This window comes from Eptatretus burgeri, chromosome 2 (assembly GCF_056783735.1).
Source record: "Eptatretus burgeri isolate ZD-2024b chromosome 2, Ebu_testis_v1, whole genome shotgun sequence".
Taxonomy (NCBI): domain Eukaryota; kingdom Metazoa; phylum Chordata; class Myxini; order Myxiniformes; family Myxinidae; genus Eptatretus; species Eptatretus burgeri.
In genome coordinates this window covers 72,380,890-72,403,389 of record NC_140962.1, presented here as the reverse complement: position 1 = coordinate 72,403,389, position 22,500 = coordinate 72,380,890, and the positions used below count along the sequence as shown (strand labels likewise).

The following is a 22,500-nucleotide window of genomic DNA, read 5'->3' as shown; positions in this document are numbered from 1 at the left end:
TGTTGCAGTTCTGTGAAACTGTCACTCTCCTAGGCTATGGCATTCAACATATAGCGTTCACAAGGCAGTTATTTCATTAATACTTGTTTTAGATGGCCCTTCCCTTATGTCTCGTGGGTTGATTGGACAAAATGCGTTGAGGGCTTTTTAGGTTGGTATTTCATCCCATTCTGTATTCTATCAATTTTTATTGTACTTCACACATGACCTGCTTTCCTTCACGCAAGCATGCAGACCATGGCAACAGACAGCTCATTTGCATATGCGTGCCATTCTTAAACCAACGCTCACCATACTCTGACCTCAACACTGAAACATTCCTGCAACCACCACAACGCCTTCCCAAAATTCCCCACGACATCAGATCACAACCCAAGCTCACCTGCACTTACCATTGATGCGACAATCTTGATGACTGCCATCACCATCACAAACGCACCACACTGCATCTGCTATGCGACACCACTGCGGCCATCGCTACACGACAGTAGTCATTGATGACTACCAATGTGTTGGGGTATGTGATCACCCCATGTTGTTCTGGGTGCTCTGTTGCATGCTGAGGTGCAGAACAAATGGGGCCATTTCCAGTTGGAAATCATTGCTGGAGCATGGCCAACACGGTGGTTAGAGTACCCGTGCCAGTGAGGGCACAGGGAAATGCCCATCGCTCCGCCTGTTCCGCTCTCAAGTGCCGCTCCCGCTGTTGAAGTATTAAACGGGAGCTCTGATTTAGCCCACCGCCTCTTTTTCTCTGCTCTGCTGTTGCCTGGCCTGCCTGCTTATCTCGCATCTGGTTCACCTTTCGTTCTTGGAGTCACGGAGCAAAAAGGAGTCCACCGAGCGGATCGCTGAACAGAATGGAGAGCTGGACACCAGACCGAGCGCTGCCTTCGATAGCATAAACCATTGCACGAACACATTTCTCTTTACTCACGTTCAGTCATCCTCACACCTCGTTTGCTCCACTTCCAACCCCCTGCCCCACATCTTTACATATTCCTCTGTCTTATCACACCTCATTGCACCTCCTTACTCGCATACCTTCGACACCTTCAGTTTTCATCCCTCCTCCCTCTCCTAAGCGACTGGGTTGTGTTGGCTATCGACCACGCAAGGTAACAGAGATTGCAAACACCTCAAACTTTCTTATCTTTCTTTGCTCTCCAATTTCCTATGGAGTGTGTCTCATGCCGCCTGTCGTGTTTGGTGTAAATAAGATTGTAGAAGTTCCTTGTATTGGGTTAGTTCTGCACTGTCTTCTAATGTCCTTTTTGTAAACATTTGCATGTCCACTGGTTGTAATAAATTGCTTGTATTATACATGTACCCAGCTCATTCTGTCTTTTCCTCCATAGGTCCAGCGTAGTCTGCACACAGGTTAGCTGGTAGTTCTGCCCCACTAATTTGCTCTTATTAGCCACTCGCAGCTATGCTCAGCTGCACCTTATCCGGTGAGTTGTAAGAATACACATCGAGGGCATGAGATTCCCCCTTGGTGTGGACATCCACAAGTCAGGTATCACGTGAGATAGTGTAACCCTGTGGGATTGGCTTAGCAATCTGCCTGCGCGCGGAGTTATTTGTGCCCGGCGGCCTCAGGACTGGGCATTCTGTGGGGGGATCTGAGTGCTTCCCCTCGTGGTGAGACTCAAACCCAATATTCAACTGAAACTTGGTACATGGCTTTATTTTGATGACACAGAACAAGTTTGAGTTTCAGTGCGTTTCGTCAATTTTTCACAGCGCTGTGCCCTTTTTGTACTGAGAGAATATGGGTCAGTGTTCAGTTTCCCTGACTCCACCCAACTGCTTTACACCCATTGGCTGGACAGTTGGCCTGTTTCCACCCCGATAAAATCATGCGCCGCCATTGCATGAAGCAGCACAGATCTGCAGGCATCAGTCCTTACTTAGGCTTAGGTGTTAGTCCATGTCCCAGTGCAATTGGAGTGATACCAGTTGTGTAACCATGATGTATCGTATATTCACATAAGCCATACGCATGTTTTTCCTTCATGTGTATGAAATTGGCAAAGCTTAGAAACGAACGTAACATGGTGGTTTTGAAGGGTGGTTGTTCTTCATTATGGTCTGGTATCTGCTCAAGCATGCAAACTAATTTTTATCTCTGGTTTGTTATCTTGGTTTTCTTTATTGGTTTCTAGTTTACAAAAGATATTGATAAATGAAAATTGCTTTTCTTTTTATTTTGCTGAATGAACCCAAACACTGGGTTTTTGGTTTCTTTTTCTTCATTGGGACCAGTAGGGGATATGTATTTCAAAGCGACTCTCGCTCTTTTTAAAATTTTATCCTACACAGGAGGGCTGGAACACCTTGCACGCACGCATGAGAATGCCAGAGTTTACTTTCGACAAACAGCCACTGAGCTTTGGGAGGAAGTGACATCACTTCCCAGAGCACTTTGCGTACCAGTGACGCCATCGTTTTTATGACCTCTTTTTCTGTCCGCACTCAGCCCGGCAATTGAGGAAATTTTTTTCCTTTTCCCCATGGGTGCTGACCGATTTTTGTGACTTCCTGTCCTTTTAAATGCCGTTGAGGTTGCATTTGCAGACGACTTCATACTGTTGCCTTAGTTTTTGTTTCAGTTTGTTGGAAAGAGTGAGAGGCCAGTATTTATTGGTTTATTTAACTTTTAATTTTTTTTTGTTCCCCAAATTGCTTTCCCCCTTCCAGACGCCAATCTATGGATACGAAGATCTGTCTGTCATACAGAGGATGCCTATGGTAAGTGTTTTTGCATGTTTTGGCCTTGTGTTGCATATGCTGTGAATTTCTTGCCAATTCTCCAGAAAGACATGTTGCGGTGTAAAGTGCTTCCGTGTTTTGTTTTCTGTTGTTGAAATGGTCCGAAAAGAATCGTGTTTTCATGAAGTTTTATTTATTTAAAATGCCTGAACGGACGAAGTCACCAGAGGCACTTTTTCGGGTTGTCTATGTCCGTACGTCCATCCATGATGATAAAAAAAATTTCTGCAACTGCTTATCCGATTGACACAATTTTCATCATTGGTGCGACTCATGTAGAATGTTTCAGTGATACTTATGACATCATAGGTCATGTGGTGTGGCAGCCATGTTGGAAAAAAATGAAAAGCTTTGGGACCTCCATCTCTGAAACCGCTCCATGGGAAAAAATTGAAATTTAGCGCATGAGAAACAAGTGGGGGGTTTTTTTTTTGAGGTTTTTTATGATGTCATAGGTAGCTTCATTATGATGACATAATTGCATGCATACATCGAACGCTTTATCCGATTAGTATGAAAATTTGAGGGTCATTTTGAGATGAATTGTATTGGAGGGGGAATGACATCATCAGTCATGTGGTTCTCGGCAGCCATATTGTTTTCACATTATCCGTTCAGCCATTTCCAAAAATATTTTTGAAGGTTTTTAGAGGTGAAACTTTACAGGAATGATCACTGATCCATGAGGACCAAAAATGTTCTCCACCTGTGACATCATCGTTCACATTGGTTTGGCAGCTTTGATTTTTATTTATTTTTTTTTTGAAGAATAAACCTTTAAAAATACTCTCCAAAATGGCTTGACAGATCAAGGGGAAACTTCACCCACATGTTACCCAAGCCTTGGGGCCACCAGGGTGTTCACAAATAATTAATAGGTTACATGGTCTGGCACCCATATTGGATTGAATGAAGATCTTTAGAAAAAATTTTTTTCTCTTGAACCGCTTCATCAATCAACATGAAACGTCACAATTTTGATTTCGTAGTCATGTGGAATATGTTTTTTCGATCTCAACCTCATCGGACACTTGGTTTAACAGCCCAAATTATTTAATATTTTGAATCTGGGTGCAGGGATTTAAATCAAACTTCGTACAAGTATGTCCTGTATAATGATGTAACAATGTGGGCAGAGGCATATCTGGCAATGTGATGTCAAAGAGTGCCCTGCTATTTTTTTTTAATCTATGCATAAGTAGCATTGGAAAATCCAATGTTGCTTTTCAAAGTGTTAAAATTCCTGGAAAAACACTTTTTACCCCTGGATAACTCCAGGAAATTTTGGCTTCCATGGCTGTGCGAACCATGTACACGACCGCTCAAACGTTTTCGAACATCCCCATTTTTCGAGTTTTTACTGAAATTTAAGCAGTTCAAGTTGTGAATAACTTGAAATAGTACAAAGCTAAGCAGTAAACTGCCAGAGGTTAAAAAAAAAAGAAAAGTTTAGGTAACCAAAAACTGAAAAATAATGTAAATTTCAGTTGTTAAATGCCCTTTTCAGGGAACAAGTAATGGGTTAGAAACTGCAGTTGTTCTGTAGCAATGGAAGTAAATTAAGCCTTGAAAGTTGATACAAACAATTGCGACAGGTGTCCCAACTTTTGTTGATTAGTTACAAACCTTCTGTCTGCATAAAAGCAGTGTTGGAATGACTGTGTTGCAACACCCTCTGAAGCATTATTTGGACAATATTGCCTTGCAGGAAGTGGTATATTGGTGTCATAATGGTGAGAAAAAGACAATTAACAAAGGAAGACAGACAGACCATTATAACCCTTAAAAGTGTAGGTCTTTCCTTTGGAGAAATTGCAAAGAAGTAAAGGTGTCAGTGAGTACAGTTTCTGACACCATCAAAAGGCACTTGGAAACTGGAGGAAACTCTGACAGGAAGAGGTCTGGCAGACCCAAAGCCACAACACAATCAAAAGACAAGTTTCTGAGATTATACAGCTTGCTTGCTAGGTGGCTCACAGGACAGCAGCTTCAAGCACAACTTAACACTGGTCAAAGTAAGGAAGTCTCAATTTCAACTGTGAAGAGAAGACTTCAAGCTGCAGGTTTGACAGGTCGAGTTGCAGCAAAAAAAACCATTGCTGAGATGGCAAAAAAAAAAGAGGCTTGCCTGGGCCATGAAGCACTGCCAGTGGACTACTGAAAACTGGAAGAAGGTTTTATGGACCAATAAATCAAAATTTGAAATCTTCGGGTCATCACGCAGGGTTTTGTGTGCCGTCGAGTAGGCAAAAGGATGGTTCTTCAGTGAGTGACACCAACTGTCAAATATGGAGGAGGAAGCGTGATGATCTGGGGCTCTTTTCCTGGATCCAAAGTCGGCAAATTGCACAGAGTGACTGGCAGCCACCACAGCATTTTGCAGCGCCATGCAATACCCTCTGGTCTCCGCCTAGTTGGTCAGGGGTTCATCCTACAGCAAGATAACGACCCAAAACATACCTCCAGGCTTTGTCAGAACTACCTGAGAAGAAAAGAACAACAAAGTAGGCTTCAGATCATGGAATGGTTAGCACAGTCTCCAGACTTCAACCCCATCGACCTGGCTTGGGATGAACTGGACAGAAGGGTGAAAGCAAAGCAACCTTCAAGTGCAACACATTTGTGGGAACTTCTGCAACAGTATTGGGAAGAACTTTCTGAACAATATTTGATTTCCATTGTAGAAAGAATGCCACGAGTATGGTTGGCTGTTATATCTGCAAAAGGTGGCTACTTTGATGAGTCAAAAATTTAGATTAAATTTTGTTCAACAAAACGATTCAATGATTTATTTTTTATCTGCAATTGTTTATTTGTTCTATGCTTTAATTTCAGAGTACATTGAAACATTAAACGGCTTAAATTTCAGTAAAAACTGGAAAAATGGGGGTGTTCTAAAACTTTTTACCGGTGGTGTATGGTTGATGCTCATAGAAGAGTTGGAACAAAATTTGAAAAGGGGAAACACGAACTGCGGAGTTCAAGTGAGTGAAAGGGAGAAATCGAGGGGGTAAAAGAAGGACCCGTGGGGTAAACGAGAATGGCCCTTGGTAGAGCTCTGCAGGTTGAATAGTTTGTGTTTTGTATCCCACTGATGGGCTTGAGCCAGATCCGGATCTTCACCAAAATCGAATCTATTTGTCCTTGTCACACACCCAACCTGTACACCAAGTTTCGTCTGTGAGCATGATATTTCAAAAAGTATTGGATTCATGCAAGCAGGAGTGAAGAAAACGTCCTCCACCTTCCTCCTCCACCTTTGGTGGTGGAGGGAATGAGCAGCAGCACAAGCTGATTGAGTCACAATGAGAAGGGGATGATTGGGATAAAATACAGAATGAAGAAATCGATCAACCAACCAACAAATGAGGAGTGTTGAAGGGGAAAAATCTCAATTCTTCGGCCAGTTGAAAATCACAACAAAACAGCGGAAGACGCTCGGCCACCCGAGGTAAGATCTAATCAACATAAGACTGGTGCATCGCCAAGGGCGTGCTCCCTGTTCAGGAAGCCACTTGACCTCCAGTTAAACGGCAAATTCGAAGGTAGACACCGGAACTCGTGGTTGTAAAGCAACCCATCGTACCACAAAGTTAATTGTGAGTGGTGGCCACAGGTCCGGCTCTCTTCCGAGGAGATACGGGGATTAACCCCCTCATACACTCAGTTCCCGTGGCCGTAACAATAGTATGTGTGTGTATATGTATATATATATATATATATATATATATATATATATATATATATTTATATATATATATATATATAATATATTTTTATATATATATATATATATATACATTTATATATATATATATTTATATATATATATATATATATATATATATATATATATATATATATATATTTATATATATATATATATATATATATATATATATATTTATATATATATATATATATATATATATTTATATATATATATATATTTATATATATATATATATTTATATATATATATATATTTATATATATATATATATTTATATATATATATATATTTATATATATATATATCTTTTTCTTCTTTCGGCTGCTCCCGTTAGGGGTCGCCACAGCAGATCATCCGTATGATCCGCATCATGATTTGGCACATGTTTTACGCCGGATGCCCTTCCTGACGCAACCCTGGTCGCCTCTTACGACACAGGGATAAGGTACACCTATTTTAACCGGGGTATACACCGGCCCAGTATACTGGTACTCATTTCGCCGACCTCGGAAGGATGACAGGCTGAGTCAACCCCCTGGTATATTAATTCAGTGGCCCAACGGGGATTGAACTCAGGACCTCTTGGATCCCAAGCCGCTGCCCTAACTACTGCGCCAACACCAGGCTTATATTTTATATATATATATATATATATATATATATATATATATATATTTTTTTTTTATATATATATATTTTTTTATATATATATATATATTTTTTTATATATATATATATATTTTTTTATATATATATATATTTTTTTATATATATATTTTTATATATATATATAAATATATATTTTTTATATATATATATATATATTTTATATATATATATATATTTTATATATATATATATATTTTATATATATATATATATATATATATATATATATATATATATATATATATATATATATATATATATATATATATATATATATATATATATATATATATATATAGTGGGGAGGACAAGTATTTGATACACTGCTGATTTTGCAGGTTTTCCCACTTATAAAGCACGTAGAAGTCTGTAATTTTTATCATAGGTACACTTCAACTGTGAAAGACGGAATCTAAAACAAAATCCTGAAAATCACATTGCATGATTTTTAAATAATTAATTTGCATTTTATTGCATGAAATAAGTATTTGATACATCAGAAAAACAGAACTTAATATTTGGTACAGAAACCTTTGTTTGGAATTACAGAGATCAGACATTTCCTATAGTTCTTAACCAGGTTTGCACAGACTGCAGCAGGGATTTTGGCCCACTCCTCCATACAGATCTTCTCCAGATCTTTCAGGTTTCGGGGCTGTCGCTGCGCAACACAGACTTTCAGCTCCCTCCAAAGATTTTCTATTGGGTGCAGGTCTGGAGACTGGCGAGGCCACTCCAGGACCTTTAGATGCTTCTTACGGAGCCACTTCTTAGTTGCCCTGGCTGTGTGTTTCGGGTCGTTGTCATGCTGGAAGACCCAGCCACGCCCCATCTTCAATGCTCTTGTTGAGGGAAGGAGGTTGTTGACCAGGATCTCGCGATACATGGCCCCATCCATCCTCCCCTCAAGACAGTGCAGTCGTCCTGTCCCCTTTGCAGAAAAGCATCCCCAAAAAATGATGTTTCCACCTCCATGCTTCACGGTTGGGATGGTGTTCTTGGGGTTGTACTCATCCTTCTTCTTCCTCCAAACACGGCGAGTGGAGTTTAAACCAAAAAGCTCTATTTTGGTCTCATCAGTCCAAATGACCTTCTCCCATTCCTCCTCTGGATCATCCAGATGGTCATTGGCAAACTTCAGACGGGCCTGGACATGCGCTGGCTTGAGCAGAGGGACCTTGCGTGCGCTGCAGGATTTTAATCCATGATGGCGTAGTGTGTTACTTATGGTTTTCTTTGATACTGTGGTTTCCAGCTCTCTTCAGGTCATTGACCAGGTCCTGCCGTGTAGTTCTGGGCTGATCCCTCACCTTTCTCATGATCATTGAGCTCCACGAGGTGAGATCTTGCATAGAGCCCCAGACCGAGGGAGATTGACTGTTATCTTGAACTTCTTCCATTTTCTAATAATTGCGCCAACAGTTGTTGCCTTCTCACCAAGCTGCTTGCCTATTGTCCTGTAGCCCATCCCAGCCTTGTGCAAGTCTACAATTTTGTCCCTGATGTCCTTCGACAGCTCTCAGGTCTTGCCCATTGTGGAGAGGTTGGAGTCTGATTGATTGAGTGTGGACAGCTGTCTTTTATGCATATAACGAGTTCAAACAGGTGCAGTTAATACAGGTAATGAGTGGAGAATGGGAGGGCTTCTTAATGACAAAACTAACAGGTCTGTGAGAGCCGGAATTGTTGCTGGTTGGTCGGTGATCAAATACTTATTTCATGCAATAAAATGCAAATTAATTATTTAAAAATCATACAATGTGATTTTCAGGATTTTTGTTTTAGATTCCGTCTTTCACAGTTGAAGTGTACCTATGATAAAAATTACAGACCTCTTCGTGCTTTGTAAGTGGGGAAACCTGCAAAATCGGCAGTGTATCAAATACTTGTTCTCCCCACTGTATATATAATTATCTATAAAATATATATATACACTGATGAACCAAAACATTATGACCAACTGCCGAATATGCTGTTGGTCCTCTGTGTGCCGCCAAAACAGTGCCAACCCGCCTAGGCATGGACTCCACAAGACCCCTGAAGGTGTCCTGTGGTTTCTGGCACCAAAACATGAGCAGCAGATCCTTCAAGTCCTGTAAGTTGCGAGGTGTAGCCGCCATGGATTGGACTTGTCGGTCCAGCACATCCCACAGATGCTCAATCGGATTGAGATCTGGAAAATTTGGAGGCCAGGACAACACCGTGAACACTTCATCATGTTCCTCAAACCATTCCCGAACAATGTGTGCAGTGTGGCAGGGCGCATTATCCTGCTGAAAGAAGCTACTGCCATCAGGGAATACCATTGCCATGAAGGAGTGTACCCGGTCTGCAACGATGTTTAGGTTGGAGACACGTATCAAATTGACGTCCACATGAATGGCCGGACCCAGGGTTTCCCAGCAGAACACTGCCCAGAGCATCACACTCCCTCCACCGGCTTGTCGTCTTCCCACAGTGCATCCTGGTGCCATCACTTTCCCAGGTAAACGGCGCACACGTGCACGGCCATCCACGTGATCAAAAAGAAAACTGGACTCATTGGACCAGGCGACCTTCTTTCACTGCTCCAAGGTCCAATGCCGACGTTCGCGTACCCATTTTAGGCACTTTTGACGATGGACAGGGCTCATCATGGGCACTCTGACCGGTCTGTGGCTATGCAGCCCCACATGCATCAGGGTGCGATGCACTGTGGATTGTGACACATTCCTCCCGTGACCACCATTAAAATTTTGTGTGACTTGTGCCACAGTAGACCTGTCAGTTCGGGCCAGACGGGATAGCCTTCGTTGCTCTCACTCATCGATGAGCCATGGGCGCCCAACACCCTGTTGCCGGTTTGTGGTTTGTCCCTCCTTGGACCACTGTCGGTAGGTACTCACCACTGCTGACCAGGAGCACCCCAAGCCTTGCCGTTTCAGAGATGCTCTGACCCAGTCGTCTGGCCATCACAATTTGGCCCTTGTCAAAGTCGCTCAGGTCTTTACTCCTGCCAATTTATCCTGCATACAACACATCAACTTCAAGAACTGACTTGACTTGCTGCCTAATCTATCCCCCCCCCCTTGGCAGGTGCTATTGTAACAAGATAATTGATGCTTTGCACTTCACCTGTCAGTGGTCATAATGTTTTGGCTCATCAGTGTTTATATCTCTGAATGGGTTCATGCTGTGATGGCATTATCGTTTGTGTTTCTAGGACTATTACAGCATGCAAATTCCAGCCACCGCCCTCCTTTCAGGGAGGGAAGGAGGCTTGGGAGGGGGAAGTTACACAGGTTGGCTGAACAATCTTTTCTTTTCTTTTTTTCATTATTACTTCTCTCACCTTCTTTTGTTTGTTTGTGCTGTTTTGGCTGTTCAGCTCTGCACCCCATAAATGCTCCCTTTTTTTATCCTTTAGGAGAGAGCTCAAAGTTTGGGCGTGCCGATGCCCCGTCCCCAGCTCCTCCTTTGTCACTGCCCGGTTCTCAGGCGGCCACACAAACGCCTCCACCTGGCGCTCCTCCAGGGGCTTTTTTGCCACCTGGATACAGCTACGCGAGTTTGCCCTACTATAGCCTTCCAGGAATGCCAACCCCATTCCACTATGCTCCAGTCTTTCCGGTAGGTCTCCTGAAAATGTAGTTGCCTGTTCTTTTTCTTTGCATCACTTCCCTCTTTCAATCGCTCATTCCCATTGCTCTGAGGCATTCGTCGGAAAGTATCCTTGGCTTGATCCACATCTCGCTATTATTTCAACATTGGGGGTGGAGGAAGGGGGAGTGTGATCATTTTATTTGCATTTAAGACATGGAGATTTACCAGAGTAGGATGGGGCAGAATTTGGAAAACTTAAAACGTTAAGGAATAAAAATTGCCTTTCTCAGAGCTTAAAATTTATGTGCAATATCAGCAATAACTTAAGGCAGTGAAACATGGTCTTTTACAAAGAAAATGGAGATTGCCGTGGAAAAAGAAACTGTCGGCATCAGAAGCCAACATAATTTGATGGCATCTTGGTCCCAAGAAAAACAGTCACTGGCAACCTTGAGGACCCAGAAGAAGCAGAGTGAGACCAAAGATTAAGTATAGACATGGAATTAAAAATAATAATTGTAATAAAAAGAAATTGTACGATGGCACCACACTGCAGAGGATAGAAAAGAATGGACTGTGTTTGAGGTCAGCATTCATCCTGTAGTGGATCGACATAGGGTAGTGTAATTATAGTCGAGCCTTTTATTTAAACAAAGTTGCATGATAATTTGGTGGGATCAGTCTATCTTGCTGTTTGCTTGCAGGTACCTGCAGCATCAAAGCAGCCGGTGTCTTCTACCTCCTTCCAGCCAGCTCCTCCAACAGCATATCAGCACAACTACACAGGCGGTAAGGATGATCTCATTTGTTTTCACGACCATTTTCTTTCCATCGTAAATACACTTTCTCCTTGCCCATTGTTCTCTTCACTTGGAAATTGACCACTGTGACGTTTTGACTTTTCGTGCGTGCCTGCTGACCTGCACCAACTTCATTTGTTTTGCCTCCTTTATCTTTGGTGTCATTTGCTGTTTTTACTTCAGAGTGCTGAGTGCACTTGCACTCATGACGAACTTTATTCTGTCATGAGTGAGCTTGCAAAGTTCGTCATGTCGGGTGGCCCAACCACGTGTCATATTCTTGCTCATTCCGAAGGAGGTTCATGTCTTGAACAGAAGTGCTCTTGTGAATGGCAGTTGTTGATCAGCGGACATCTTTGACTTTGAAGTACAGTTGCTTTAAAAGCAAGAAAGATTGTCGAATAGAACTACATTGTAGTGAGGAAAAATGACTGCAGCAACACAGGATATGTTTTGCAATTCGGGTTTTCGTTTTAAAAATTGTTGGTTGACGTTTTAAATTGTACAAAAAAAGGCAACTTGCATAATTGAGTTGCCTGTCCCTCACCCCCAAACACCCCTCTTGGAAATTTAGCACTTTTTATTTTTATTTTTAAAATTAATTTTCTTCTCCGTAATGATCGAAGGGCAGACGTTGCACAATCAACAAATCCAGACTTTGGACAACACGAGATTTGACCTTTTAAAATTTTTTGTTTGTTTTTGTCACACGGTCCATGTTCGCCATTTTGTTTCCATTCACCACAAATTGTAATATTCATCGCTTGCGTCATTTGTATGTCGGACAACCTCTAATTATATGATTATATTCTTACAAAATGACGGGATGCTGTACCTTTGGGTGTACCAATCAGAGAAGGGTTTCAAAATGTATAGATTCCCTGCAGATACCAGAAGGAAAAAGATTGGGTGAAATTGAGTTTGTCGTCTGAGATGGAAACCGACTTCGGGCTTGTTTCTGTGCCAGGTAAGTTGCAGCCCTGTGTTGCTTGTAATCACATTGTCATTGGCAGTTGGGTATAACTCATAAAATGGACTTAAATTATCTTTAGATGTTTCGAAGATGATTCATTACATATCAAGAACATCCTGGCAAAATTGTTTCAAAGTAAACACGTCACTTTTGTGTCTGTATGACGTGTTTGTTTATTCAATAATTCAAGTGTTGTAGTTAGCATTGGTTAACAACATGTCATGGTCCATGTCACGGTTAATGAGGCATTTATCATGGGAATAGAAAATGATGAAGGATTGCATGCAATGCATGTTTTCAGTGTTAACAGTACATATGGTAAAATAACTTAAGTGGTGGAAAAAAGCAGCCCCTTCATTTACGGCTCATCTTAATTTTAATACAGACCTCTTGTATTACTTCGTTGTTCTTTCTGAATTTCTTATTTTCTGTTTATTCAATTGCAAAAAACCCAAAAACTTTCCCTATCCATATCTTCTCAAGAGGCTGGCAGGATGGCCTCGATGTACACACACTCGCCTCCGCGCTCTCTAGCCTGAGTTAAAATTGCGACCCAGCTATATACTGTCATCCTGGTGTTTCATAAGCAGGGTGATTAATCAAGGTTTCTTCAGCATTGGGGACAAAAGGACGTGAAGCCGGTTGTCTCGCCTGCTATCATTCGTTAGTTGATGCTAAAGATCCCAAAGTGTCCTTTGCCAAGAGAGGCGAGTTATCGCCGTCATCCTGTTCAAATTACAAATTTCTGCCCTTACTGCTGGGAAGGCAATGGTAAACAATTCAATTTCATCTTTAAGTGGCCAAGGACCTGCCTTCAGGCAGAGCACACAATCAATCATCTCTAGCTCGCTCTCTCTTAAAAAAGAAACAACTTTTTTATTATTAATGTTATTATTATTCTTTTTTTTTTACTTTTTTCCAATCACAATTTGTTGTATTTTTCTAATTTTCTACTCTCTTGATCGTGTGTGGATGTTGTACCTCCATTTCTCTTTCACTTTTCTTCTTCCACCTTTCATTTTTCTACATTTTGTCACTACCTACATGTTTTTTTATACTTGTTCTATACACCTCAAATGAGACACTCATCAGTGTGAACCTTCACTCTTGCATTGCACTTCATTTTTTCCACCGTTTCTGCAACATGTTTTCTGATTGTATGCTTATTCTGATGCATTGGAAGAACGAAAAAAAGTATTAATCTTCCTTTTGATTAATAATTAATAAATCGTTGATCTTCCTTTGATTGATTATTTAATAATCTTCCTTTTGGGTGCAGAGAAAGACAGTTTGATTAGAAAACGGATGCATTACGCTTCATGCGCATTGGGCACAGGTTCGGTGTGTCGTGCTTGATGGAAACAAAATGGCTTCCAATTGCAAGTTGTCGCTATTCTGATGTTGGGACTCTAACCCCACCCACCCATGCAGTGCAAACCCATGGGGTTTATCCATGCTTTAAGTTTTGAGCATCAAATGAGGAGGTAGCACGTACCATTTAGAAAGCATTTGGTATGACATGACCGGGGTCAGTTGAACTGTTGACCTCCCAGACTCAGGGCAGACACACCAACTGCAATGCCACTGAATCTGGTGAGGTTTACAAAACAAAACCATTACCTCCTTGAAGTATTTGTCATTTTTATTATCAATTTGGTTTGAAATAAAATTATAACCAAACTTTAAACGAGAACACCGCTCTATAGAGTGTATGCTTCCGCTCGGCTGAACCGCTTGTTTTGTATCCCACTGATGCATCATATCTGTATTTGAACAATAACCAAAATCTGTTTGGCTTGTTCTTATCACTTTTGCATTTCATCCACAAAGTTTTCTCAAATCCGGCCCCAAATTTTTATACGCCCGATATATATATATATATATATATATATATATATATATATATATATATATATATATATATATATATATATATATATATATATATATATATATATATATATATATATATATATATATATATATATATATATATATATATATATATATATCGGGGCGTATTATTGAAATATTGTTATTCTATTTTGTCATTCTGACCCAATCTCTCAATTGTGAAGAATCGCTCGAAAAATTCTCGGATACGGATATGGATCTTCAGCAAGATTTAATTTATTCGTCCTTGTTGCACACCCAACCTGTCCGAGTTTCGTCTGGATCCGTACACGTTTTGAAATATCATGATTGATGTATATTGTTGCGGACTCGGGGTTCGAGGCTTGCCACGAGGGGGACCACTTGGGTCCCTCTCAAACGACAAGTCCTGAGGCCTCCGTGCACAGATAACTCCGTGCACTGGCAGGTTGCTAAGTAACCATGAATGCCGTTTGGCCCTGCCAATCCAGACAGGGTTACACTACCTTGTGTGATACCTTACCTGTGGCCGGCCGAGTCAATTGGGGTCTCGTGCCCTCAGTGCACACTCGGATTACTACTGAGCGATACAGTGAATGTGCGCTGGCTAATAGAAAATTTGGTGTGGCAGAACGTCCTGGCTAAGCCAATGTGTCGACCATGCTGGACCAATGAAGGAAAAGACAAAACGGACTGGGTTCATTTATATCAAAGCAATTTATTAAAAGTGAGGTTGAGGAAAGTTTTATGTGCACAGTAATAGGGTTTATTCACCAATATGTGCAGCAGGGAAAGCAAAGAATTGTGGGTGTGGCGAAAGAAATGCAATTATTATTTACAAAAACAGAAGACACAGAGCAGAGTGAACCCAAGATAAACTTGTACAATCTTAAATATTGTGCTGACGTGTTATACCAGGTGCCATCACACACACACACACACACACCCACCCAAGGAAGCAAGATAGTTCAGAAAGAGAAGAAAGCAATTGAGGTGTAGGCAACCTTGTACATGGTGCAGTCAACGGACCTACGCAACCCAATCACTTTGGAGGGTGAAGAGGGAATAAAACTGGAGTGTCGACTGTATGTGAGTGGGAGATGCAAAAATGTGGTGCAGCATGGCGTGAGGGGTGAAAATTGGTAATTGTTGCTCTTTTAGTTTGTGCGTCCTCAATGGATGAGACTATCAGATGGAAGAGAAGATGCGTGAGAGAGAGAGCTTAACGGGGCACATGTAAGAAAATTTGTATGTGTATGGTTAACAAAGATGACTGGAACTCCTTGGAAGCCGAGTGTTGATGACCCAGCAACGCTGCTTTCTTCGCTCGGTTGCGCTGCCTTCTCAGCTCTGATGACGCTCAGCTCGGTAAAGGCTCTGGACTAAAGAGAGACTGACTGACCCTGATTTGGATGCTCTCTATAGAGCCTGGAGTGGAGGACGAGCCAGAAAGTGGAGCAAAAGACCCTGTGTTTCAGCATATCAACTTTGGTGCGTAGATGTCACCCCGAGCCGTAGCCACGCCCGCCAAGCTCCAGAGCTGAAAATTGCTTCATTTACTCTTCAGCCTGGCCATGCGACAAGCTCCATAATTTACATTCGCCGAGGATTTTTGGGAGTGCTATTTTGAAGGGGACAGGCTGTGATTTAAATATATTTTTTGGAATAAAATTTGTCAATTTCTGGAATAAAATTCAAAATTGTTTCCCTCCAGTCTCATACACTTGTCCATCCTCTTCCACGCTTCGATGCACCCCCAGAAGGCTTTGTCTGGAATCCTCCGGTGCTCCGTCACGGCCCTTTTGATGGCCTCCACATCAGTAAATCGGGTCCCCTTGATCACCCCCTGAAACTTGGGGAATAGGAAAAAAAATCACAAGAGGTCAAGTCTGGCGAATACGGGGGTTTCTCCAGAGTTGGCACATTCCTTTCTGCCAGAAACTTTCAGATACTCAGAGCACTGAGCAAGGGCGTTGTCATGGTGGACCACCCACGTGTCATTCTCCCACAGATCCCTCCTCTTGCCCAGGACTGATCTCATGAGGCGCCGGAGAATCTCCTTGCAGACAAATTGATTCACTGTTTGACCCTGTGGTAGAAACTCGAAGTGGACAATGCCCTTGATGTCAAAAAACGCGATGAGCATCACCTTGACCTTCGACTTCGACATCCTTGCTTTCTTTGGTCTTGGTGATGCCGGACTTTTCCACTGACGACTCTGCCGTTTGGTCTCGGGATCGTATTCGAATATCCACGATTCATCGCCAGTAATGACTCTCCCGAGCAGGTCTGGATCATCGAGACGCTCGATAATGTCTTGACAGACAGTGACTCTGCTGTTTCTGGTGCTCAGCGAACAGCTTGGGGACCATCTTTGCGCACACCTTGCGCATTTCAAAATTTTCAGTGATGATGCTCCAGACAGTGTCCTTGTTGATGGAAGGTTCCTCAGCAATCATCCGCACCATGAGACTATGATCTGCGCGCACCATCTGCTTCACACGCTCAATGTTGTCCGCCGTTCTGCTCGTTGAAGGTTTTCCAGACCGTGGATAGTCTTCAACCTCCTCCCGTCCCTCTTTGAACCTCTTGTGCCATTCAAATGCACGTGTATGTGACATCGTTTCTTCCCCATAGACTTGCTGCAGCATTGCGAAGGATTCGGAAGGTGTTTGCCAAGCTTGGCAAGAAACTTCAGATTGGCTCTCTGCTTACGACTCATAGTGAGACGACTCAAACTAGACAACGTGTAAAGCACAAATGAGCGCAGTCAACCATCACCAATCATATATATATATATATATATATATATATATATATATATATATATATATATATATATATATATATATATATATATATATATATATATATATATATATATATATATATATATATAGCTGGAATGTTGCAAAAGTCTGTGACGCAACCCGTTCATTCAAGTTGTGTAAGTGGCGCACACAGCAGGTTCAGTCCCGTTACTTTTGAGATGGACCTCGTGTACATTTGTGTATGCATGTATGTATGTATGTGTGTGTATATATATATATATATATATATATATATATATATATATATATATATATATATATATATATATATATATATATATATATATATATATATATATATATATATATATATATATATATATATATATATTATGTAGATACACACACACACTGATGAGCCAAAACAGAATGACCACTGAGAGGTGAAGTGAATAACATTGATTATCTTGTTGCAATGGCACCTGTCAAGGGGTGGAATATATTAGGCAGCAAGTGAAGTCAGTTCTTGAAGTTGATCTGTTTGATGAAAGAGAAATTGGCAGGAGTAAAGACCTGAGCGACTTTGACAAGGGCCAAATTGCTTTGGCCAGATGACTGGGTCAGAGCATCTCTGAAACGGCAAGGCTTGTGTGGTGTGCTCCCGGTCAGCAGTGGAGAGTACCGACCGACTGGTCCGAGGAGGTACAAACCACAAACCGGCGACAGGGTATTGGGCGCCCGAGGCTCATCGCTGTGTGAGGGCAACGAAGGCTATCCCGTCCGGTCCGAACCGACAGATGGTCGACTGTGGCACAAGTCACAGAAAACGTTAATGGTGGTCACAGGAAGAATGTGTTACGATCCACAGTGCATCGCACCCTGCTGCGTTTGGGGCTGCGTAGCTGCAGACCGGTCAGAGTGCCCATGATGACTCCTGTCCACCGTCAAAAGCACCTTCAATGGGAACGCGAGCATCGGAACTGGTTCTTAGAGCAGTGGAAGTAGATCGCTTGACCTGATGAGTCCCATTTTCTTTTGGATCACGTGGATGGCCGTGCACGTGTGCGCCGTTTAGCTGGGAAAGTGATGGCACCTGGATGCACTGTGGGAAGACGACAAGCTGGTGGAGGGAGTGTGATGCTCTGGGCAGTGTTCTGCTGGGAAACCCGGGGTCCGGCCATTCATGTGGACGTCAATTTGACACGTGTCAGCTACCTAAACATCGTTGCAGACCAGGTACACTCCTTCATGGCAATGGTATTCCCTGATGGCAGTAGCTTCTTTCAGCTGGATAATGCGCCCTGCCACACTGCAAACATTGTTCGGGACTGGTTTGAGAAACACGATGAAGTGTTCAAGGTGTTGTCCTGGCCTCCAAATTCTCCAGATCTCAATCCGATTGAGCAACTGTGGGATGTGCTGGACCGACAAGTTGGATCCATGGCGGCTCCACCTTGCAACTTTCAGGACTTGAAGGATCTGCTGCTCATGTTTTGGTGCCAGATACCACAGGACACCTTCAGGGGTCTTGTGGAGTCCATGCCTCGGTGGGTCGGCACTATTTTGGCAGCACACGGAGGATCAACAGCATGGAAGGCAGGTGGTCATTCTGTTTTGGCTCATCAGTGTGTGTGTGTATATATGTATATGTATATATATATATATATATATATATATATATATATATATATATATATATATACATATATATATATATATATATATATATATATATATATATATATATATATATATATATATATATATATATATATATATATATATATATATATATATATATACCCACACACACACACACACACTGATGAGCCAAAACATTATGACCACCTGCCTAATACAGCAATGCCAACCCTCCCGATTTTATCGGGAGGCTTCCGAAAATTCACCCAAACTCCCGCCCTTACGATCACTATCCTTATCCTCCCGAAATTTTGATATTTTTGCACTGTTCACTAATCAGAATGTACTAGTATGAGAATTGAATGAAAAGCATCGTCTGCTACGTATAGCATGTGGTAACTCCATAACGTTCGCTGCTACCAAATTGTACGTAAAAAATTGCAAATTCAAATGAGGAGCAGCGAAACATTGGGTCTGGATCTCGCTTATGCGATCATGCACTGAGATTTAGTGCATGCGGTATGTGTGCAATACAGTGCATGCGGTATGTATGCACAGTGTATATGCATGCGATACGCTCACTGCATGCAGCTGGGCCCCGTACCAGCCCGGCGGTCGCGACCACCGTGCGGTGTTTAACAGCCGCCAGAGTTCTAAGAGTCGCGCTGCAGCTGTGGAACATCGACTTCGAAGTTACCGATGCTTCAAGCCCTCGATGTTGATTACGAAATGGCAGAAAAGAAGCTTACGAAGACCAAGAAATGGTCTCAGAAGTGCAAGACCGAATACAGTCTCCAATACCCGTGTATTCGAAAGTCTGAAAGAGGAATTCATCATGCGTATTGTACAGTATGCAGTGTTGATATTTCAGTTGAGCACGGAGGTCGCGATGATATTCGGAAGCACGTTGGAAGCAAACGGCACACAGACATTGCAAAGGAGAGATCTTCGAGCACGAGTACCGGTACACTTCTGAATTATTTCACCAAACAAGGGACAAGCGAGGAAGAGGATGTTACCCGAGCGGAACTTCTCTTTCGTGGATTTATTGTGGAACATAACTTGCCCATATCAGTCTCAGATCATGCTGGACCTCTATTTCAAAAGATGTTTCCAGATTCAAAAGTTGCTTCAAAGTATGGATGTGCAAGAACAAAAACTTCAGCAATAATTGGTGAGTTGTCAAATGTTACTGCTTCATCTATTGCCGATATTGCTAGACTAGCTCCATTTAGCCTAGCTACAGACGGTAGCAATGACAGTGGTGAGGCCCAGCTATATCCTGTCCTGATTTCGTACTATGACAACAGTGCTGGGATTGTGAAGCAAGGTTTGCTAAGTTTGCCTGCGTGCAAACAAGATTCCACTGGAGAAAACATTTTCAAACTGCTTGATCATGAGTTCAGTGACAGGAAAATTCCGTGGTGAAATTGTGTTTCCTTTTGTGCTGATAATGCCTCTGTCATGGTGGGCAAGCACAAAGGAGTCGCTGCTTATATCCACAAACAAAATCCAGAGTGCTACATCATGGGATGCCCTTTCCATATGATGCACAATACGGCCAAGAAGGCGGCTCAGGCCTTACCCATTGAATTAGATGACTTTCTCATCGATATTTACTACTACTTGGACAAAAGTAGTAAACGCGTCAAAGGAGTGAAAGCACTGCAAGAACTCTGTGATGCCCCGACACACAAGATTCTGAAGCATGTCGCAACAAGGTGGCTGTCCCTTGGTCAGTGCCTAGACAGGCTGATTGAACAGTGGGAGCCACTTCGCCTCTTCTTCAAAGAAGAAGTACGAAGAAAAATGCAACCAACTGTAGCCAAGACTCTAACAACGAGCAAGAAGGACGGCACTGTATCTACTGCCAGTACTGGCACTGCAGGATCAAGCACTAGTGGAGCAGCATTCACCACTACCACTGCAGTATCTGCTGCGAAGAAGACAGCAGGGACAGCACCAAAACCAATGCTGAGAGCAGGTAGCATCACCGGCCCTTCATCACGTTCATCTACAAAGCAGATCCCTTCAGAGTCGAGAAAGACTGTGATAGTCCCATCTACAGGCAAAGAAGGACCCAAGTTAAGTTCTGCTTTTGCCAAATCACTTGATAGAAGCTCAGCAAAACCTTCGAATCAGAGGTCTTCTTCCTTGGCTGCACCTACCTCAAGCTCTCTCCTCAAACGTAAAATTGGATCTGGTACTACGAGTCTGACCTCTTCTGCTGGCAGTAAACGCAAGTGTGATCGCCCTGCGGCTAAGTGTCCTACGAGTTCTACAACTAAAAGCGCATCTTCCTCAAACACTGTGCAGGAATCTAGAGAAAAACGTGTCAACAGGATGTTCTTGTCTCCACAAACAAAACTCTATTGTTTCTTCCTTCGATATGCTAACAAGCTTTTTGAGAAGGGGAATCTTCTGCTCCAAAGAGACGAACCCTGTATTCATCTCCTGCACAGAGAATTGAATGGTCTTCTGAAAGATATCTTCGTACGGTTTTTGAAACCATCGGTGTCATCGGTTGCTCTGGTAAATGTACCCTTCTCTGACAGAAATCATCAGAAGAATGATGAGGACCTCATGATTGGGAACGATGCCAAACTGTATATAAGGGAACAAAGGAGTCTCAAGAAATCCACCTTCACTCTGAGTGAGTCAGACATCCAAGGTTTCTTCAGTGCAGTTCGCTCATATTATGTGAAAGCCTGCAATTACATCTTCAAAACCTGGCCGCTAGATGATGAATTAGCCAAGCATGCTCAGGTGCTGGATGTTAAGCTACACCAAGAAGTGGGGTTTGACTGTGTGGAGTTTTTCATCAAGAAATTCCCCTGTCTGTTCAGTGGCGGTGATAGTGACATAGACAGTCTTGAGAGTGAATTCGCTCACTACCAGGCAGACGCCTCCATAGCTACAATTGCTACTGAGACAGTGAGAGTGGATGAGCAGTGGCATCGGATTTCACAGCTCACAGATCCCTGCACTGGTGCCAAGAAGTATCCTAATTTGAGCAAAGTGATGAAGGGAATCTTGGTCATTCCTCATTCGAACGCATCATGTGAGCGGGCACTCAGTCTTGTACGGAAGAATCATACTGAATTTCGTCCCAATTTGAGTGTCAAAACCCTGGAAGCTCTCTTAATTGAAAAACTAGCTCATAGCACCCCTTGCTACCAGAGAGAATACAGCAAAGACATAATCAGAAGGGCTAAAAGAGCCACACAGCTGTCACTCAGCAAAGCTGCCATGGAAAAAGCAAGCAGCAGTAGTACCAGCCAGTAAGGTAAGAAAAATATTGCTTCTTTTGTGCTTTTTGTTAATCTTTGATTGTCCCCTAACTTACTAATATTAACATACATGTAACATTAAAAAGTGCACAATTTTCCCCTTTTTTTGTTCAAAAAGTGGGAATTCTTAACATGTTAAATGCTCCAAAATAGGGCTCAGAGGGCACTAGAGAGCGTCTAGAACCCCAGAGCTTCCAGGGCCCTAAGGCGGGCCCTGGACCCCGCCGCAAGGGTCGAGCGCACCGCGCTCGAGATGTGCGCTTCGCACACATTATTTGGTGTCGGTTGACAATCCTCCCTAATTCTGATTTCCAAAAGTTGGCATCTCTGCTAATATGCTGTTGGTCCTCTGTGTGCCACCAAAACAGCGCCGACCCACCGAGGCATGGACTCT

General features: G+C 42.3%; 1 protein-coding gene across 3 annotated transcripts in view; it reads left to right on the top strand.

The window, feature by feature from the left end:
* LOC147032307 (ubiquitin-associated protein 2-like) overlaps positions 1 to 22,500 on the top strand; it is a 149,845-nt gene that overhangs the window by 90,772 nt on the left and 36,573 nt on the right. For all 3 annotated transcript variants that reach the window (XM_085869798.1, XM_085869799.1, XM_085869797.1), the window contains exons 18-21: positions 2,704 to 2,754; positions 10,380 to 10,458; positions 10,584 to 10,786; positions 11,464 to 11,548. In XM_085869798.1, the coding sequence (XP_085725924.1) occupies positions 2,704 to 2,754; positions 10,380 to 10,458; positions 10,584 to 10,786; positions 11,464 to 11,548 (418 nt within the window). The remainder of the gene's footprint in view (positions 1 to 2,703; positions 2,755 to 10,379; positions 10,459 to 10,583; positions 10,787 to 11,463; positions 11,549 to 22,500) is intronic.